This window comes from Calypte anna, chromosome 2 (genome assembly GCF_003957555.1).
Source record: "Calypte anna isolate BGI_N300 chromosome 2, bCalAnn1_v1.p, whole genome shotgun sequence".
In the NCBI taxonomy this organism is placed as follows: Eukaryota; Metazoa; Chordata; class Aves; order Apodiformes; family Trochilidae; genus Calypte; species Calypte anna.
Genome location: NC_044245.1, coordinates 85,724,954 through 85,747,131, shown reverse-complemented (window position 1 = coordinate 85,747,131; position 22,178 = coordinate 85,724,954). Strand labels below are relative to the sequence as shown.

The window sequence follows — 22,178 nt, the reverse complement described above, 5'->3', positions numbered from 1 at the left end:
GTTACTTTGTGGGAAAATATATTTAAGTATTTAAAACTTTTTGTGCTAACCTGACTAGCATGTAAAATTAAGCATGGGGACTACTTGGTTTAGTTATGATTTGGGTTGAGTTTATTTAGCAACTTTTGGATACTGTTCTAAATGCTTACCTTTGCAATCAGAGCTACTTACATATATAGTTTAGAAGCTTGTTTTATAGTGAATGCTTCCCCTTTACCTCAAAATTTGGCTGTGACTCAGGCTCTCTTGGTTTGTGTTTGTTAAGGGGAGACCATGGCAGTTGTCTTAGCTAGTAAAAGCATTTCATCAGGGAATAAATAGTTGCAAAGTCAGCATTTTTCTTCAGTTAAAAAAAAATGTTACAACCTCCTGTGTTGTTGCTGATTTTTTTCTTTTATTGTTTGATATAGTTCTTTTTCTTTGCATTTAGCTCAACTGTACCTTTTTTATTTTTCCCTGTTGCACCTAGCCACTTTAGGACCTGTTCTTGAAATTGGGAGCAAGGAGTTTTCATTGTGCTTGCTTGGAGAAGAGAATGTTCTATGTAAATCTTTCTTACTCTTCCCTGAATCCTTAGCATAATTGCAGACATCACAGGCCATGTTCAAACAGATAGCACCACTTCAGGCACTGGTGTGCTGTCACTTCTGTACTGATAGCTAGATTAGATGTATAATTAACCATTGTTTGGACATTTACAAATATAATGATGTGGGTGACAGCTGCTGCTGACAGGGCAGAGAGGAAAGGCTGAAGAGATCCTCAAGTGGCCTAGCCCTAAAATGAAAGAGCTGGTGGTTGAAATGCCTGCTACTGGCAATGAGTCTATTTTCTCCAGGGAGACAGCACATGGGATTCCCCTGGGGTTTGTTATCAACAAGGAGACTGTGAACCTCCTGCTTCAGCACACCTTCCAGGTGCTCTGGAAACACCTTCTTTGGGCGTTTTTCCTGAGCCTGCTTCTCATGCCTAGGTGGGGAATTATGGTCCCATGGTTAATGAGTTGCTTCAGCCTCTGTAATGGGTTGCAGCAGCAGCATGCACATTTTAGGAGCTGTAGCAGGGGCAGGGGTGTGCTAGGGTTTGGAGTCCTGGAGCCACTTGCTACAGGGGGTGGTGGGGCACCAGCTGATGCTCACTTTCACACTTGGGTTTAGAGCCTAGTTGGTGGTCCAGTTTTGGAGTTTTGCAGGGCTGGAGCTAGAGGAATGTGACAACCTGAAACCTGGATTTGGAATTTTTGAAAAAGGTATGTTTTACCTAGAAAAAGAGGCAGATTGTTTGTTTGTTTCTCTTAAGTAATGCTTCACATTAGATCTTGGCTGTCATAAACCAAATTAATTTTTATTTGTTCTTCCTTTTAATTTCTTTTATTCTGGCTTTCAGTATAATTCCAAAAGATACATGACTGCTTTGCTCATAAGCATTTTTAATCCTTTCTTTACTGCGTTTGTACTGAGAGTTGTATTTTGATGCTGAATTCCCTTAGACTTGGTAACAGCAAAGTTGACAAAGAGGGAACTGGAACAAAACTAGTCCCTCGTACCTGGACTCATAAATTTAGGAAAAGGTGCTACAAGCCTCATAACTATACTTAAGATATTTTGATATCCTGCTCTCTTTGCCTTCCAAATATCTAATTAATTAATCAGAAGTTATATATAACAGTTTTTCTTGTGGAGCAAATTATACTAAGATTCCTCTGACTCAACCTGTTCAAGTAAGAATGCACATAGTAGTCCATGTGTATCTATACATTTCTTTCTTATAAGCTTAGTACACTGCAGCATACTAGTTTAATATACTATATCTTTGACAGTTTTTCCCTTAACAGCTTAATATTGGTCAACGAGCATGAAGTTCCCTTGAGGCAGGGAGAAGATAGTTTTGATAAACTGTTTTATGCTGAAATACGTTTGGAAGCTTGGGTTTGACAAAATTAACAAGGTCTGTGGCAATGGTGGTAATGTTTCTTGATAGAGCTGTCATTTCTGTTCTTCTGAGGTTTTCGTTTCCTTCTCTTTCTGGGGATGGTAAGGGCAGAGCTGAGGTGCTGGTCTGGAAGCAATAAAAGTGAATGCTGGCAAAATATTTTTATACCTCAGCAAGTCAAACCTTTATCTGTCTGGAAAACAAGATGTTCTGTATATAAGTGTCGTAGTGTGTGTGTCTGGCACAAAAGGTGACTTTGTGGTCACCGTTAGCCAGCTGTCTGTAAACTGCACGTTTGAGTAATGCTGGAGAAGATGACAATATAGCAGCAGGAGAATGCCAGATAGTTGAATGAGATGCATCCGACCCCTTACCCAGCTGTGCAGATAACATTGTTTGAGATTGACTAGGACTAAAAAGCAGTGCTGTCAAGGAAACGTTTCAGGCTCAGCATGGAATCATACTATCTAATATTTATGAAGGGAAGTACACATAAGATGCTGGAACTTCAAAGGACATTTAAAAAATGCAAACAAAAAAACCCCTCTGAAACTCTAACAAAAAAACCCACTGCAAACCCCAATCTTGTATTTCACAGTAAATGGCTGTCTAAACCTTTTGTTTGTTCCTTTCTTTTAGTTTAATGGTACTAGTAGGAATTTGTAAAAACGGGAACATCACCCATAAATTTTTTATTCTTTTTTTCATATCTCTGATCTAGTTTCTCAGGAACAAACTTTATTCATTGTTTTAAAGACTCCAGATAACTCCCTGCACTGTCTTATCTAATTTCTTCCTCCTCCACTCTCTGCATTGCTCTCATACTCTTAATACTTTTGCTTTGTTTCAGTCCATCCCATTATGCTTTTATTCATCCAATACTTGTTTTCATGTCTGGTTATTCTTCTTGAATAACCTTCTGCTTATTCTATTTGAGCCCCTATGCATTTCAGAGATTGAATTGATTAATCGTATCAGTTTTTACTTTTTTTTTTCTTATTTAAGCATTATATGATACAATGCTTTGAAATTCATGGACAAGGGATCCCTTTATAAAAAATAAACCAGGAGGCATTCTCTTTGTGATTCTTTGTGAAGGTTTTAAAACTGCTTCCCAGCCAGAGCTCTGCTCTGAAGTTCTCTTAGACTCCCCTTTCAAGTGTGCTGCTCTGTATCTCTTTGGCTGCTTTGTGTTTGCTGGCTCAGGTTGGGCAGTCAGCCTGTCAGCTTTCAGTCCCCAAGAAAGCTCCTCTTACCACTTAATTCTGTTTATAGTCTTGTGAATGGTCTGTATTTTGAAAGAATTGCTGTTCTAGTCATATTGCTCCAAAAGAGGGACTGTACACTACATCATGATTTTACCCTGGTTGAAGGTGAGATACCTTGCTTATCAATTTTGACGAAATTTTTCCTGGATTTGACATTTATTCCCATTATATGGAGAATCTCCACCACATTTTTGCAAGGGTCAGATTTGCTTAGGTGGAAATCTAGGTTTTATTAATAGTAGCAAAATGTATATGACATAGGTCAGAATTTGTACTTCAGTTCCAAAGATCAGGTGAGGGTTGAGTGCATTCAGCATGTGTAAATATTGATGTCCCATTCAGCAGGCTCTTGTGAGCAAGCAGACCACTTACCTGGCTATGACAAGGTACATTTTGCACTAGGAAAGCAATTAAGATTAAATAAACTAAGCTGAGTATTTTTTATAGAGGTGTAATTTAGGGTAGTCAATCTAGAATAGGGGTTATTACCTTTGTTACTGATCACAGCATAAGCTTAAATATTAGAAACCTATATAATGACTTAACTAATAGCTTTTAAAATCAAGTTGTTAGTCTTTATTCAGTTACTGAGGTAAAATTAGCTTGACAACATTGTTTGAAAAGTGGATTTCAAATTAATTTCTCATTGAAAGCTCTCATGACAATCAGTTCCTTACAGGGAAATGGGCTTTTTTTTGTCATTGACTTGCTGTATAGTTGCTTTTGGTCAATTGAGTAGTCTTAAGCAAAACCAGAAACACAGTATTGTGTTTTCAAGTAGTCCTTATTTTGACACCTTTCCTTCAGAATGTACTTCTGGTCTTGCAGGATTATGAAAGAAAGCATTTAGGTTTGTGGACTTCTCTCCTATTTCTCAGTCCAGCTTTTCTGTGATCATAGCTCTACTCTGATAAGGTGCTGCAGTCAACTCCCTCATAGCCTCTCCCAGCCTTTCTACTTGAAGTTTTGAGGAATTTGCCTAGTGGGAGGCATAATTCAATATTGCTGCCATGCAAAAGCACCTAAAAGTGGGGAAACGGGAAGAGAGGTGCCTGATCTCAGCACTGCAAGCAAGGCTCTCCTTTTTGTTTTTTCTTTTTCATTTTTTTTCCTCTTGTTTTCAGTATAAACCAGCAATGCTGGCTTGCTGCCTGCATTCCTCTGTAATCGGTTGCTACAGCATGCTAAGATTGCTTTGTGGAAAGTAGATAAATGTTCTACCTGCCAGCCAGGAATACAAAAGCTGCAATAGGAAGGATCGGGGAATGTCATCTACTTGGCGAAGTTTGGGGTGTGTGTTTAAAAATGCCTGGCATTGTCTCATGTATTAAGTGATTTAAATCTTTAAAAGCAAACTAGCCTCCAAGTTTTAAACTCAGAAAAAATAGCATCTATTCATATATGGTGGATACTAGAGATGCATTCTCAAGCAAGAAGGTTGTTTAATTCTGTAAATTATATGAATCAAGCAAAGCATGGGACCTTTACCAAGGCTGAAAATACAAGGGCCAAGAGATTTGCGTTACTTCAGGTAACAGGAAGATTTGTTATAAATACTCATTTGTTGGATAGTCTTGTTAAAAAATAATTAAAAATATCTAAATGGCCTTGAATTACTTGTGAAAGTTGCTCTGTGTCAGTAGGAGAGCTGAAGAAAAAACAGCAAACCCAACAAAACACAAAAAGCTGTAAAGCAATACAGAAAACCAAACCCAAAGAAGAACTCCACAAAAAAACTAAGCAGCACTTTACCAAATCACCTTTCCAAAATCTCTCTACCTGGCTTCATTGGGAAGTAAAATGTTATCTGGGCCTGCAGTCACACCTTGCATGGCTCTTGCTCACTGTGAATGTCAATCTTCTCTCAGCCTCCTTCTGGGTACCACTTCACTGGCCTTAGGGTTCCAGCTTCCCAGTGTGTTCCCCTTGACTTAGGATGGACACCAGCTGTCTGAACAGTACCTCTGCCTTTTAAATTCACTTGTAGCAACTGGAGTAGGCAGACTTAACTCTTTGCCAGCACCATAAATTAAAAGTTCACACAACTGGAAAAAAAGAAGTGCATCACTTTTGTAGCATTGTGACGGAATATTTAGCAGTGTTTGCCTAAAAGTTGGCTGAATACTGTCACCCACCCTCTGATGGTGTAAGGGTACCCTGCCTGCCCTGGTCCAGGGAGGTGTTTTTTGCTTCTAGGGACCTGTCTGGCCAGCCTGTCAGCAGCCTGTGGCTAAACTTGGCACCAAAGCTGCACTGCATGCTGAACAAGAGGCTGCTTCTTGAGTATTTTGGGACTTAAGTGAATTAATTTCTTGAGAGGAAGGAAGTGACTAAAGATAGCCACCACTGTGTTTGTGGTGAAGGGACGACACAGGAGCATCTTTAGATTAATGCTTTTCAAAGTGGTTTCCTTGTGGTCTTGTATGCTGTGGTTGCTAGGTGCATGTTAACCTTGTAGGGTGGTGAAAAAATTGCCCAACAGGGATGTAAGGATGTAAATGTTTAGATTTCTCTGGTCTAAAGCATACACTGTTTAAATACTGATGGAAAAACAGAAAGCAGGTTGTTTGCAATCCAGGACATGTCCTGTCATATGTTTATTCCATCTTTTTCTTCACTGTGTGCAGAAATTGCTTTCTAATGTTAAAGTGGGGACAACCACGCATGGGTAGGGATTAGAAAAATGGCTGGACATTTTGGGTGGCAGTAGTGCTTTTTTTGGTTTTTTTGTTTGTTTGTTTGTTTGTTTTTTTACCTATCATCTTCATGCAGGAGGAGGGCATGTTCAAAAGCTGTATGCAGTCAGTGCCACTGCAGGTTCTAGCATGCAGTTTGATCTGATTAGATAAAGGATAATAAATTGATGTGAACCTAGATGTTTTGAAGTCTCTGCAACAAACAGAAAAGAGAAGAAATAGTTGTGTGCTTTGGTAAGCTTAAAATACAAATTTGTCAGTTAGCAAGGTGAGATGAATATAGAGAGGAAGAAATAGCTAAAAACTGTTCTTTCTTGACAGTATTTTACAAACTGCAGATGTTTGCAGGCTGGCTTTTGGTTTTTCTTCTTGAATGCTTATAAAGCATCGTGTTTGTAAATTTTCCAGAGTTTTTCTCCCCCAGTCTCCTCACATGGTAAATAAACTTCATACATGAACACCTCCAGTTCTGCTAATCTGAATATGTTATGCTGGAGGTATCAGGAGAGGTTTGAATTTCTTAACATTGCTTTGATTCTGCCTCTGAGTTGCAAGACTTCTGCAACACATTTTCAAGCTCTGTCCTGTAGTTTCAGAGGCAGAGCTTTATGTAATTCCTTTAAACAAATTAGTTTTGTGAGACATAAGGATCTTCTGATCTTGTGTCATTTTGAACAATCATAAAAACTGTGGATTTTCTAATGGTGTTGTGTCCCTCCTTTTTTAAGAGGAAGAATTGCTAGGGCTAGGTTATTTTACCATCGTATGTTTTTCAGTAGTATTTTGTGGTTAGGGGCATGATTTCCAGTTCTTTGTTCAAGATCCCTTTGGAGACCTTTTGTGGTTCTAAGGTTTATAGCAGAAGTAGTCCTCTGTCATGCTTGAGGGAATATACTTTTAAAGCTCATGTCAGAACATGGATAGATGAAGCATGAATGTACGGAAAACAATTCCATCAAGTTTTAAGCTTCAGGGTCTGAAAGAAAAATCTGGGTGCAGAAAGATTAATCATAGTAATTCTAAAGAGTGGTTCTTTTGTTCATCAGTGCAATTTACAAGATAGGCTTTCTTCTGACATCTGCATGGTTCTCCAACAGGAGGCTTTTCTTGCAAAATATATGAACTGGATTTTTTTTTATTGCCAATGGTGAAACCTCCTAAGTTTGAACGGCACACTGTCCTATGTTGTGTTGAGAAGCAAATGACTTAATGATTATCGGTGAAAATACTGGGTAACAGTGCAAAGCTTTACTTGGTGTTTTTGTAATATGGAATTGAGTGATCTGATCAAAATCTAGTGTATAATTAAAAATTGCTTAATAACTTGTTTGAGTTTGTCATCAGCAAAAAACTTCTGTCATATGTCTTGGTGGCTGTTGCTTGCCTGCTTCTGGGTGTTTGTGAAAGCAGTAAAAACCGTTTTAACTAATATTAGAAATCTTGAGTAGTAATGATAGCAAATATGCAGTTTTGGTTTTGATATTGGGAGGCCATCTGATGTTGCATGTCTGTAATCTTGTGAGGACATTACTACTGGCTTTATTTTATATCTGAATACTTAAAATGAATCTCAGGCAGCTGGAGATCCAAGCACTTCCCAACTTTTCACAGTTTTATTGATTAAATGTGTTGATGAGGTAGACTTTCATTGAAAACACAACATTTTTCTAAGGTGGAAACTTCACCAGCGTGGGATTTGCATACTGCTATTTGGTGATGTACTGTATTTTCTTCTCTTGCTCTTTATTTTCTATTTGCTTTTAATATGATTTTCAAGTGGCAGGTAGATTTCAGTCTTGATCCACTGCTCAGCCATGCACGTGCAAGAAGGAAACCTGTCATCTGTAAATCCAGGCTTTTTCTCAGGTTTTCTTAGAACTCATTTACGGAAATTGCTATGGAATTTCCATTTTCTTCATAAGTGGAGTTAGCTTTCTGTGGCATTAATACTCTCACAGCCGTGTTTAAGGTGTTTGTTCTCCTTGTTTTCCTTGTTTTCCCCCCTTGGCAAGGGATGGCAGTCAACACCTGTCTCAGATGACGGATTTAGACTCTGTTCAGTTCTTTTGTGGAAACTCTCTTCAGTCATCGTATGGATTTAGGTAGTACTCTAAAACTCATTCATAAATTGTTTATTCTCAATCCAGTTACCTGCAACATGCTGCCTGCTTTTTCAAGTTTTTGAAAAGCATGCTTTGGCAGTAACATAAGGCATGATCCATCTTCAGTTTGGAAAGGAGGAAAGTGACCTGTTTGAAAAAGGCTCTTAGTGACAACATCAGAAAGAGAATGCAGACACTTAAAATCACAGCCTTTTGTTGAATCTATCCTCTCTTATGTCTATGAACTGCTTCTTTCCTTCTCATTAAAAAAACATTTGAAAATTACTTTAAAGAAAGAGGATGAAATGCAGGGTGTTACAACACCTGTCCTATTGAAACACATTGAGAAGAATGAAAAATCTGATAACAGTATCTTTGATGTGAAAAATGTAATGCTTTAATCAGAAGCCAAAATTGTAGGAAGATATTTTTTGTTTTATTGGACTGATTAATATATAGGGAAAAATACTTTGGACATACTGTTGAGATAACAGCTTTGCTTTGGAAAGCTGTGTGTTTGGGTTTTTTTAACACACTTGAAGGAGTCAACTTATAAGAACTACTGTTACCTGCAAGCAATGATTTTTTTATTATTATTATTTATAGGCTGTCATGCTGCATTAGTAAATGAAACATCAGTGTATAACAGTAGTGTTTTAACTTGTAGAAACTTTGAACTGCTGTACTCTATCAAAAAAAATGTTTCATGTGGAGAACGTGATAGAGGAACTTGATGCTTTTCTGACATTCTTAGCAGAGTTTTGTCACTGTCACTTCTCAAAAGGGGAAGTTTCTATTTATTTATTTCACATTAGGGGAAGTAGAGATAAGTATTGACCTCTGCAAGCCTAGTGGATACTGTGATATTTGTGTAGATAATACCTATTCTAGATTAAGGTTTTTTCTTTGTTTTTAAAATCAGTGGTGGCAGCATGGGTAGTTTAGTATCATGTTATGAATATGGTAAACCAGGAGAATTTTACCTTTAAAAGTATGTTTTGGATATATCTGGTTTAATCTTTAGGGAGAACTTTTGACTGTTTGTTTTCCATATCCCTTCCTGAATCTGTAATGCAAATGAATAAAATTCTGCTTAATGATCACAACTTCACTTGGCAGTAAAGCTGGCACGATGATTCTCATTCGTCATACTATACTTTCATGAAATACAGTTTATTGCCTGATAGTAAAATACAAGGTCTTTTTGTATTTAAATTTTGTTATAGTAATACATTTGATATCTGAGGTTTCAGAACATTTTAGTAGCTTGTCTTCATAAAATTCAGTGGTGAATGCTTACTTATTTGGTTTTGAAAATTTTAAAACCATAAAATATTTAATGTATATAAGCTAATAGCATTATTTGGTTACCCAAATGCTGCAGGTGTGAGCACAGCTTTGTATTTGATTATTTGATTTTGTAACATGGCAGGTTTGTGTCTGTTTTTTTTTCTTTTTTTAAACTTTCATGTACTTCAGTACTGTATGTGAAATGTTGGTAGTTGAGCACTGCAGTTCTTCCACTTTGATACAGCTTTTCTGCTGGGTTCTTTTCTGTTCTGTTCAGTTCTGCTCTTCAGTGTACTCTTTACATAAGAGGAAGATGACCTTTGACTTTCAGTCTGAAGTTTCTAATTTGAATACTTTCAATGTTGTCTCTAGCCCCAAAAAGGCATTATTTAGGAAATAAATTATCAACAGCTCTCATATTATTTAGTAAGCTAGTTTTCTTTTGTGCTGTGGTGCTGTTTAAAGCCAAGGCAAGCAATAGAGGAAGCTATAGAGTTCCTGAGTTCTTTAATGGGCACAGTGCAGGAAGTGGAGCAATGAGCTGTTACTGCCCTGAACACGTGGGCTTAAGGTATTATTTTACAAATGGATGTTTAAAAATAAACACCGTGAAGATATCTTAAATGAGCAGTAAAACCTACTGAAAATATGAAAGCGTTGCAAGTGTGTCTCCTTCTCATTTGTATTTTATAGTATTTGAACAGTGTAAGGCGCAGGTCTCTGCTATTACTTAAATTGGTTTTTCCTCCCATTTGTTGTTGTTTTCATTGGTTCTGCATGCAGTAAATGGTGTCTCTGAGCTACTGTTAATCCAGCAGCGGAGGTCTCAAAGTAATACTTCACACTGTGTAAGATGGCACATTGAATCCTGCCATGACTTTTAACTCGGTGTGTGTAAAGCAGCATCAGTGAAATTGGCATGACCAGATTCACACCTTTGAAAATTGGAAGGGTCATTCATACAGTTTAGTTTGATCCTTTGCAAATATGGCCCAAGTATTTTCCTCAGAAGATGGATTAAAGTTTGTTAAGAACTCAAGAACTGAAATTGAGGGTCAGTATTGTTTTTCTACCAGTAAGCTCTTCTAGAATTTAATTACCTTTAGGTTATCTGATTTCAAGATTAAGCTTTCAGATAACCAGACTTGCTGTGGAACATGTTGCTGAGAGGCTGGGATAATTATTTTTTTCTGCCTATGTGTAAAGATTATGACTATGTAAAGAATATGACTGTTCTGGTCAAATATTCTCTATTAACCTATAATAGCAGCCAGTGCTCCTTTATTGCTGTGTCAGTCTTAACAGCAAGAACTGTTGGCATTCCTGAAGCTGTACACATTTTAAGACTTTGCAGGCAAAAATCTATAGGATGCAGGGTAACTCCAAACCTTTTCAAAAAAAGGAGAGGGAGAAGAGGAACAAAGGTCTCAGAAAAGCTGAAGTAGAGTCTTTTGTCTCTACAATTTGTCTTGGAATGAGTATATATATATATAAATATATGTACAGAACAAATCTTTGACAGAAATATTCCTTTTTTTTTTAAGGATAATTCATTAACTTTGGTGTTACTCTGTCACTGTAAGTGCAAGTCTGCTTTGCTGTAACCTAACCAATATTAATGTATAATTAACAGTCTGAAGAATAAAGCTTTTTCTGTTGCACCTATAGAGTATTTTGACAGCACTGAATCTGTGAAGTCCTTCTTTGCCTTCCCTTGAGAGACTGGATGGTCCTCAACAGAAATGTTGTCCCCAACCCATCTGCTTGAGCATACATATGTGCCAGACAGCAGAAGAGAATCAAGAGTGAGTGGCTTATCTGTGCCAGGTATCTGCAGCTTCACACAGTGCTTGCATTACCTTCAGTGTGTTGTTGGCTTAATGGGATCTTAGGGACACCTCAATCAAGATATGGTGTAATTCTAGAACTAAAACATCAGCGACACCAGGGTTAGTGATAGGCTGGTAACTATGGAGGTGTCTGAGTATGGTCAGGTGGGAATTAGGTCGTCTTGCCCAAAAAGATGATGGGACCAGTAGCCCAGTTAAAGTTTATCTACAGTAGTGCCCACACAGCATGGGCAACAAAACAGGAGGAGCTGAAGGCCATTGTGCAGCAAGAAAACTCTGATACAGTTGTTATCACAGAGATGTGGGATGAATCACACAGCTGGAGTGCTACAGTTGATGGCTATCAACCTTTTGGAAGGGATAGGCACTGAAGGAGAGGTGGTGGGGCATCCCTCCATGTTAAGGAAAGATACTAATGTCTAGAATGTAATGGTGATTAGAGTGTTGGGTGTTTCTGGGTCAGAATTGAGGGGAAGGCCAATATCACAGACATCATGGTGGAAGTTTGTTATAGACCACGCTGAATGAAGAGGCAGATGAAATATAAGCAGTGTGGAGAGGTCTCACAATTGCTGTCTTTTTTCTGTGGGGCACTTCAGTTTCCCAGATGTTGGCTGGACATATAACACAGCACAGAGGGAACAATCCCAGAGATTCTTGAAGTGTGTGGAAGATAACTTCCTGACACAGGTGGTGAAGGAGCCAAGCACAAAGAGCGCCCTGCTGGACCTGCTGCTTGTTAACAGAGATGGTCCTGTGGGGGAAATTTTGGAGGCCATCTTAGGTAAAGCGATCATGAAATGATAGAGGTTTTGATTCTTGGAGAAGTGAGGAGGAGTCAGCAGAGCTGCCACCTTGGACTTCTGAAGGGCAAGTTTTAGCCTGTTATGGAGCATGGCTGACAGTGTCCCTTGAGAGACAGCCCTGAAGGACGAACAAGCCTGGGAATGCTGGTCATACATCAAGGAAGAAGTCTTAAAGGCACAGGAGCAGGCCATCTCTGTGTCCCAGAAGACAATCTGACAGGGAAGATCGGCTTAGCTGAATAGTTTTGGCTGGAACTCAGAAACAAAAGGAAAGTTTATGGTGTTTGGAAAAGGGGCAGGGAACTTATGAAAACTACAAAGACATAGTGAAGCTATGCAGGGACAAAATTAGAAGGGCCAAAGCCCAGGTAGAACTCACCTTGGCCACTGAAGTGAAAGGTAATTAAAAATGTTTCTATAAGTATATTAACAACAAAAGAAGTACTAGGGAGAGTCTTCATCATTTACTGGATACAGAAGGAAACATAGTGACCAAGGATGAGGGAAAAGCTAAGGTACTTTATAACTTCTTTTCTTTGGTCTTCAACAGTAGGACTAGTTCCCTGAGTGTCCCCTGAGCTGGAAGACTGGGATGGGGAATAGAATAAGACCTTCATAATCCACGAGGACATGGTTAGCAACCTGCTACATCAGTAAGATGTACATAAATCTATGGGGCTGGATGGGTTACACACTAGTGCGCTGAGAGCTGACAGATGTGGTCACCAAGCTGCTCTCTAATCTATCGGCAGTCCTGGCTAACTTGGGAGTTCCCAGTGGACTGGAACTCCAGTTGGAAAATGTGATGTCCCTCTTCAAGAAGGGCTGGAGGAAGGATCCAGGGAGCTTCAGACGTGTCAGTCTGACTTCAGTGCCAGAAAAAGTGATGGAAAAGATCATCTTGAGTGCCATCACATGGCTCATGCAGGACAACCTGGTGATCAGGCCCAGTCAGTATGGGTTAATGAAATGAAGGGCCTGCTTGACAAACCTGCTCTCCTATGACAAGGTGACCCACCTGTAGGATGAGGGAAAGGCTGTGGATGTAGCCTACCTGGACTTCACTAAAGCCTTTAATACTGTTCCCCATAGCATCCTCATGAAAAAACTGGCTGCCCAAGGCTTGGATGGGCATATGCTCTGCTGGGTCAAACACTGACTGGATGGCTATGCCCAAGAAGTGGTGGTGGAGTTCATTCCAGTTGGTGGCTGTTCACAAGTGCTCCATACTGGGGCCACTCCTGTTCAATATCTTTGTCAATGGTTTCAACAAGGGGATAGAGTGCACCTTCGGTAAGTTTGCAGATGACACCAACCTGGATGTGAGTGTTGGTCTGTCTGAGGGGTAAAAGGGCTCTACAGAGGGACCTGGACAGGCTGGATCAATTGGCAAAGGCCAATTGTATGAGCTTCTGCAAGAAGTGTCAGATTGTGGACTCTAGGCCACAACAACCCCATGAAATGCTTGAGGAAGAGTGACTGGAAAGCTGCCCTATGAAAAAGAACATGGGGATCTTTATCAGCAGCCTGCTGAATATGAGCCAGCAGTGTGCCTAGGTGGCCAAGGCCAACAGCATCCTTCTATCAGAAACAGTGGGTTCAGCAGGATCAGGGAAGTGATTGGGCACCTCTAAATTGCTCTGGTGAGGCCATAACTCAAGTGCTGTGTTTGGTTTTGGGCCTCTCACTACAAAAAGGACATGGAGTTGCTGGAACCTGTCCAGAGAAGAGCAACAAAGCTGTTGAAGAGTCTGGAGCATGAGCCTCTATGAGGAACAGCTGAAGGAACTGGGGTTGCTTAGTCTGAAAAAGAGGATCTCTTCTCACTAGTAACAGGACCACAGGGAAATGGCTTCAAGTGATGCTAGGGGAGGTTTAGGTCGGATGTTGGGAAAAATTTCTTCACTGGAGTGGTTATCAAGCACTGGAATGGGCTGCCCAGGGAAGTGGCTGAGTTGCCTAAATGTGTTAAATTGTATAGCTATATTGCTTAGGGACACACTTTTGCATTGTGCTGGCAGATCTAGGCTGGTTCAAGGTTGGACTAGATAGTCTTATAGGTCATTTCCAACCTGAACAGTTCTATGAGTCTATGAAAACTTGAATACAGAGTTCAAAATATCTGGTTCCCTCTTGAAAATACTTCACAATACAAGTTTACCAGAGATATGTTATAATGGAAAGCTAAATGAAGTGCAGGGGAGGCTTGCAGAGCACTTAATAATCTTATGCACTAATTAAGCACCTGACCTTTTGTAGTGGTGTGGGGGCTTCAAAATTTGTTTTAAAGTTATTCTACTGTACATATTGACTTTTCTTCTTAGAGGCAGTGGTTACTGAGCAATAAGTAGGAACCTGATTTCAAGACATAGAAACAATCCAGTTTGTCTACTTACTGCCTTTGAAAAGTAAAGTGTTAGATTCCAGTTTTCTGGAGGTTAGTGAAGGAAGAGTATTCAAAATTACTTGTGGTTTGGTTTTTGTTTTCAAATCGAGGCTTTTTTCCTTGTAACTACCTTCATTGAAACTAAAATGCTTTCAAGTAAATTCTAAATAAGCAAATAGAGATATCATCATGTATACAGTCCTCCCTGGAGGCTTACTTATGGAGGAGCTGAGGAGCTGTCAGATGAAGAAGAGGTATTATATTTTACTATGCAAGAATTTTTTTCTTTACTCTGTTCTATACTAGTTCTGGTAAATATTGGGATGGCAGTATGTGCAAGAATATATGTTAGTATAGAAATTTTCATATGCCTACTTAAGATAAAACTTTAAAATTCAAATGCTTTTTAAGTTGTGTTTTTTTGTTTTTTTTTTTTTTACTTAATGGCTTATATTCTGTAATAAGGTCTGCCTGTAAGATCTGTTTTTCTGCAAAACTTAGGTGGTAACTAGAATGCCTGAAATCTCTTTCATGCAGTTTTGGTAACGTACTCTCAGAATGCTATACTAGACCTATTAATTATTTATATAAAACGTAGATAATTTTGCATTGCCAGAGTTACAGATGTTAGCCACTGGATGCAAATAGAAGAAAGCTGATTCTTTATTTTTAATACTGATTTTAATTTTGAGGTGGAAAGCTATTACAATGGTAGTGCTGTCTGTTTTAAGAGTGACAGCTGGAAGACTTGCAGCTACTGCTTTGTAGATTCTGGTTCTAAGAAGGAAGATGCTGTAAGGAGTTGTTTATTCTTTGTATCTCAATTTGTAGATATATTTACACCATAAAAAGTAATCCTTAATCAACTAAGTCTTTCGTGCTTGTTCTGTAGTTACAGTTTAATAGATTTTATATTTTTTTAGGTGATGCAAAGTTTCATTAAGTTGTGATATTTCTGGCTTTCAAATTTCTAAATAATTTAAGATCAGAATGTCAGGAAAAGTTTGTGGGAAATAACTACACATTAGGAACAACTGATAATCTGCACATATTTCTCAAAATTAAGTTGGTCTTTTACTTGGGTTGTTGCTTTAGTAATGTTCTGTAATTGTATGGAAGCTTGCAAATATTGTATTATGGTTAAGTACCTCATGGGATTTCCCTGAAAAATATTTTATTTCTATATTAATGGGGGGACATCTAGTTTCTCATTGATATTGTAGACAAGATGAAGTGTTTCCTCTTCTGCAGAAGACGAAAACAGAAGTTGTTTTTTGTAAGTGTTGAGTTGAAGTTCAGTTTCTATATGGAAAATCTGGCTGGATAATTTAAACCTTGTTAAAATGCCAGATATGGCTTTAAAGTATGTAAATAATTCTTAACTTACATGGGAAGAGTAATCAGAATATAGATTACTACAAAAATTCAGGTTTGCTAGGGTTGTTCTTTTCAGATGATAAATTGGGAGATTATTTTAACCAGCAGTTAGGGAAAGCTGATGCAGGCTGAGAAGCATTTGTGTTGGTTGCCTTAGGGCTATACATTGATATGAAGACACCAGTAATTTCATATACGACTTGTATACCCATTTACTTAACTTCATATCTTCTAAACAAAGCAATATATAACCATAAAATTTAACTTATTGATAGGAGATACAAGGTATCTCCGTGTATTTAGTACTGCTGTTTTTCCCTTCATTGTCAGAGGTGGTCACTCAGACAGTGAAAGAAGGTTAGAAGCTCTACTCTTTCATAAATGACATTCCCATAGATTTTGCAATATCTATGATTTTCAAGGGCCCAATATGGAACTATACATTTTGAATCATGTCTACAAAGAAACTCTGAGAATGCTTAGTGTGCCATTATCTTCTGCTAGAAAAAAACATGAGTGCACGCACTTGAAGGACTAGGAATAGCCCCATTTACCCAATGAAATGATTAATGAATTATTTGTTTAAAAAAATAAACATAAAAATAATTCACATATATGTAGGGTGTGGTTATATGCAGAGGATTCCTGAGTATATACTCAGGAAATCTGCTTTAGGTTTAACTCCTTGTTAATACTTTAATAGTAGTTACGCTAAAAATCAGGTCATATCTTTCTGTACCAACAATTATTTGAAATAAATGAAAAGCTGGTATGAAAAGTATTTTGAAAAGTCAGTCCTCAATAAGAAAGATGAGGAGAACACATTATTTTTGTTCTGCTTGACTGCAGCGCTATTGTAGGGTAAGGCATGAATAACCAAGCTTGTCCAGAAATGTGTTTAATGTACTTGGAAAACATTAACTTCTTAATGTTGCTCCTGTAAGTCTGTTACATGGTTTGATTATGGGGTCGAATTCCTTGTGTTTCTTTTATACCTTAGGATGAAAATAACTGTTGTTAGGAAAAAAAATATTTTAGGTTTGTTTGTTTTTAATTGAAATGCAACGCTCAACTTTCTGAATTTGAGATGCTCATTTTAAGGAAAGGGGAATAATTACCAAATTATTCACTAGTTCATAATGTTCAAATTTGTCTTCCGGTTTTCTTTGTTAGTTTGTATTGTGTCTTAGCTCCCTCCCCAAGACTACGAAGTGGAGCTGGGATTTGACTGTTCCTGGTTGCTGAGGCTGGAAGCTGATTGCTGGTACCTGTATTTGCCTGAGATCTCTGTGACCCTTCCACCTGTCCCAAAAGCCATCACAGGTTACTTCACGTGTTCCCACCTGCCCTTTCAGAAAGCTGGGCCTATTTAAGATACAGGTTTAAACACAGGTCATATACAGAGGAAAAGTCACTGCTCTTCTGTACTCTTTTCCCCTGCTCTTTAGACCAGGGATTCACAAAGTTGTTTCTTTACAGACTTAGTGTACAGCACTTTAAGCTGGGGCACACGACATTCCTTAGGCTGGTGAGACACCTGTGAAGTATCCCCATCAGGGTAACTCTGTCTGCAGAGTGGTGTTGAAGGCTGGGTAGGTGGGGAGTAGAGAGTCTGAGTTTCTCTGCTCAGGACTCCCAGCTGGTGGCAGTTTTCTGGGGCTGGATTAGGCCATTTGAGCTCCAGTTGACTAATGGCTGTGGCATCCAAACACTCAGCCATTTATCCCAGCCTTTGGCACATTTTCCACTGTCAGCTGGCTCTGTCAAGGACAGCCTCAGCTGGGGCTCTTTGCATGCTGTGAACACTGACTCTGTTGCTGGTTTGGTTTTGCATGTAATTGTAAAAATCAAAGAATTCCAAGTTTATTTTTGTGAACTCAAAATCAATTTCCCTAGCAGGTTTGAATTTCTTGTGATGCATTTCTGAGTTTCTCTTTCAGGTGGAGTATCTGACATATAACTTGAAGATATTAAACATAAATGTGCTTAAAACTAGCATTAAAACTAGATGTAACTTTAATCTAAAATTAAGCACCTCTCTGATGTTATAAAAAACAGCAGTATGTACATATGTGTAACTTCTTTGATAGCTTCTACGGATGTTGGGAGAGAGACTGTTGATGGGTCTGTGGTATAGAAAAGAACAGGTCTGACTCGCTGGTGTGGAAGTTCAGCAGTAGCAATGTATACTGTATCATCTCTTTGATAACATTCACAATTCTCATTATTTTGTGAAAAACTTCAAAATGGAATTTCATCTTTGTGGCAGACAAATTTAAGGTGAAATTCCTGTGCTCTCTTCTGTGTCTAGTTGACAGGTTCTGGGAGACCTGGGCTCAGATTTAGCAAGTATGATGTGATTTATCATGGGAAATGGTTGAATTTCATGTAGAAATTGATACAGAAGTAGAGAAGCATTAGGGGTTCAAGTTATGAAGAACACAGGAGACCACATCTGAATATTAAACCAAGCATACCAAATCTGCCTCAGGTATGGGATAGATTTTCCAGGTGACATGCTAGGCTTTCTACAGAGAGGGACCCTGTTATGAAGTGGACCAGTAGTTTTTTTGCTGCAGTGCAAGTCAGTTGAATAAAAATCAGTATGTTCATTCAGGTTGATTTTTCACAGTTATGAGTTTGAGGTTTAGTTGGGTCCTAGAGTGCTTCTTTTCTTTCTTTTTCCCTGGATCGCAAGCATATATATTATATATGTGGTGTAGGTGCTTTTTAAATCAGCTTTTATATTTGAAGCTTGGACAAATGAGCAGTAACATCTAGCTACATTCTAACACTTGAAAAAAATAATGGTCTGACAGAGAGTGGTAAGGGTTAGATATCAGCATCCACAGGGTCTTCAAGCATGGCTCAACTTGCAGCATGCTCTGCACTAGGAATGCAGGGGCTGAGTCTGATTTTCTTTCTCCAGGGAGATCAGGAGCTGGGTGCTGGAGACTCCTGTGAATGTTGCTTTTGGCTGATGTCCAACTAAGGTGGAAGAGGATTAAAAGACACTTAGAAAAGGGGAATGGTGGAAGTTTGAGATAGGAAGCATTGGGGGTGGCTGGTGAGAACAGTTGGGGAATAGAAGCAGGAGAGTCAAATAGCATTTTCAAAAGATCAGAGGAGTCTGGAAGCTCCAGAAGTGTTGGGCAATGCAGTACAGACTGAGCCCCAAGGGCCAGCCTGACTAAGCTTTGAATCTGGCTACCGAAAGCCTTCTTTCTCATCAAGTGACTATACCACAGCAAACAGTTACTTTCTTCTTTTATCCGTAACTGGACTAGTGGGTAGAAAGCTATTTTTGCAAGTAAAAAGTTTTGTTGGGTTTTGTTTGGGTTTTTTTGGCCTCTGGGTGAAAAGGAAAAAAAAGTGTGCAGCATAATTCATATAGTCACCTGGCTTTCTGATGGAAGATAAAGACAGTTCTGAAAAGAGTTATTCATAATCTCTGTACCTGTTTTTATTTTCTTGATAATTATATAACTGTATGCTTTATTTAGCCACAACTTTGTACCTCAGTAACAAAGCTCATTTTATGGCTTAAAAAAATTATAATAATTTAAAAATTATATCTTAACTGCAGATTGTATGTCACAAACCATTTCAAAGCAATAGGAGTGTAGTGGTTTATATGGAAACACTGTTTGGAATTAATCTAAAGATCACATCTTATTTTTCTCCCTCCTTTAACAACAGAAGAAAACAAGAAAGAAGCCAAAGCAAGTAAACAAACAAAACCTAGAAACCACACCTTTGGGAAAGAATGCAAAAAAAAAAAAATGCTGGTCTTCTAGGAAAAAATGCCATGTGCTGGCTGAAGAAATGAATCTTGGCAACTCACAGTTTTGAATTTAGAAAATATACACCAGCCAGCTGTCAATTGGCTAATTAAAACAAAAAGTAAGAGTACTTGTTGAATGCTTTTGTGTGTCAGACACCTGAGTTTTCTGTGAGAATGGAATTGTTTTAGCTGCTTCTAAGTATAGATTAAACATTTCACATCAGGATGGATCACTACACTGCTTGTTGCCTTGGGTGCTCTATACAGTTTTTCATGTCCTGGCCCTTCATACATTTCAAGTCTGCTTTTTGTAGCAGTGTGTGAGTAGCTATGATGTTTCAGAATTTAAGTGAATTTATTCTAAATAGTTTGGTTTCTTTAGTTGCTTAAAAGAAAAGCCAGCTGATGTTTTAATGGAGATACACAAATAATGGGAGATTGCAAAATAATCCTGAGGTGGGTCCAGTCCAGCTTGGCCAGCAGTCTAGGAAACACTGATATTATGCAAGTCCCTTTGTAGCTAGCCTCTAATAAGTGAGGTATGAGTTGGTAATTGGTATGGTAATTAACCTGGAAAGCTATCCTTTGCTTCGCTTGCCAACTGGCTTTATGTGCTGAGATGTTAATTGGTAAACTGATCTACTGAAGAGAGGCTTGACTGTATTTAATTCATCTCTTATTTCAATGAATGGCTTTTTTCTGCTTGGTGGTGTTGGTTGGCTTTTTTGTTTGTTTTGTTTGTTTGTTTGGGGGTTTTGTTTGTTTTTTCTTTTGTTTGGGGTTTTTTGTTTGATTTTTTTTTTTAATTGTGAAAACTTTTTCAGAGTTCTGGTCCTCATGAAGATTTTTCCAAAAAAGATTAAAAAAAAATCAAACTTCAACACAGCTCTGTTTTTATTTATGGGAAGTTCTTCTTGGTTATAAATTTCTGGCTTCATGAATTTATGTATGATAAGCTGTAAAATATTGACATCTTGCAAATGTTAATTCTGGTTGCCTTACATATGGTGTTTGTATAATATATATTCCTGAAACAAAATTCTGTTTGGCAGAATGTGATCTGAATTAATTGAAGACTGTTTTGTCCGTTAAGAGTAAACAGAATTGGTTTATGGTTGGTAACCTTGTATAGTACATATAGAAATATGTAGGAAATCTGTAAGGGAGGGAGGGATTTATTAGTTACATATGATTAACACTTGTCTTGACATTTGCCTTCCTGAATCATATTCTTACTAAGCTATTGGCCATGCCTAACCTAAGTTTATGTTGCAAGAGTTACCTGTCATTCTCTTCAGAATGTTCTCATTAGAACATGGAAGCCCTCTTTATATACATTTATGTTCTGGTTTACAGCATGCTAATTTTACAATTTATTTTTTATTCTGAGAAGCATTTTTTACTATAGATATTTAGGATGTATTGAGGTCTTCATGATGATGTGGGATTCTCTGAAAAAAACATAGATGAAACAGTGAATGGTAGGACCTGTTATTAAACATCATTTTTGTTTTATAGGTTATTCAGCAATAGTTATGAACTCCCGTTTACGAGCCTTAGGTGGGAGGATAAATAACATACGAGCAGCAGAACTACCAAAAGAGAAAACCCGAGCAGAGATAATCTGTAATGTCCACTTTTTGGATGGCTCAGTACAAAGCTTCAAAGTCAACGTAAGTTTGGAAAACTACTTTTTTTTTTTAATACATAAAAATTTGTTTGAAAGCTGAAAATCAAATGTACAGCCCAGAGGCATGGAATTTGTAAAAGATGTTGAAGATGCAGCTTTGCCATTACACATTGCAGAATTACTAGTTATGAATGTGGTCATGAAAGAGACTTACAAAGTGCTATTTTAATTTTTCTTTAAAGTTAAATAACCGAAATGTCATAAAATCACAGCATGCAGATTGTATCTGGAAAAAGGTCTTCTTTATGATATTGGAACCATGAAGAAACAGAACTAGTGATCATTATCAGCTATGAATAACTAATTCATATTTAAAGATGACTTCCAAATTTGGATGTGCTCCTCCTTTTCTCCCATCAAAGGACTGATAGTGTTAAGAGGAAGCCTTGTGAATTTCTGTGGTGATGTCAGTACATATTTTCTGAAGTGCAGTGTTAATAGTGAAGACATCGTGGCTTAGTAGGACAGTTCTGCTCAGTCTTTTCTGCCTCAGCATAGCCTCTTTATATGGGAGTAGAAGGGAAAGGGAGGTTGGTATTCTACATTTTAACTGTATTTTGTTCTGTAAATATTTTGGTTTCAACCTTCAGGACTGATTAAAGTATTAGTTCCTTTTAAATAAAAACACAGGAAGTACCTTTACCCCTCAATAGCTTTTCAGTAGAATTATCTGATTGTGCATGAAAAAAACATGAGCACATTTAAGTATAATCATGTGATCTTATGTATATGATACTTATTTTATCCAGTTTATCCCATTTGAGAAGAAGCTTTTGCTGAGGAAGTTCTGGTGCTGGATATCTTAGATTAAGTAATGCTTTGTTACAGGTGATTAAGGATTGCTCCTGAAAACTATATTTTCCTAAGTATTGCTGCAGTTCTCTTTGGAGACTGATTTTATTTTTGAACTTTGGACATTTATTGAAATAGAAATTATTTGATAGATGATTTTCCATACACAGAACTAGTCTTGTGTTTTAGTATATATTTATATACT

General features: G+C 38.0%; 1 protein-coding gene across 1 annotated transcript in view; it reads left to right on the top strand.

The window, feature by feature from the left end:
• PTPN3 (protein tyrosine phosphatase non-receptor type 3) overlaps positions 1–22,178 on the top strand; it is a 127,484-nt gene that overhangs the window by 13,830 nt on the left and 91,476 nt on the right. Inside the window, exon 2 of the mRNA XM_030445028.1 lies at positions 21,010–21,164. Within this exon, the coding sequence (XP_030300888.1) occupies positions 21,027–21,164 (138 nt within the window). The 5' untranslated portion in view covers positions 21,010–21,026. The remainder of the gene's footprint in view (positions 1–21,009; positions 21,165–22,178) is intronic.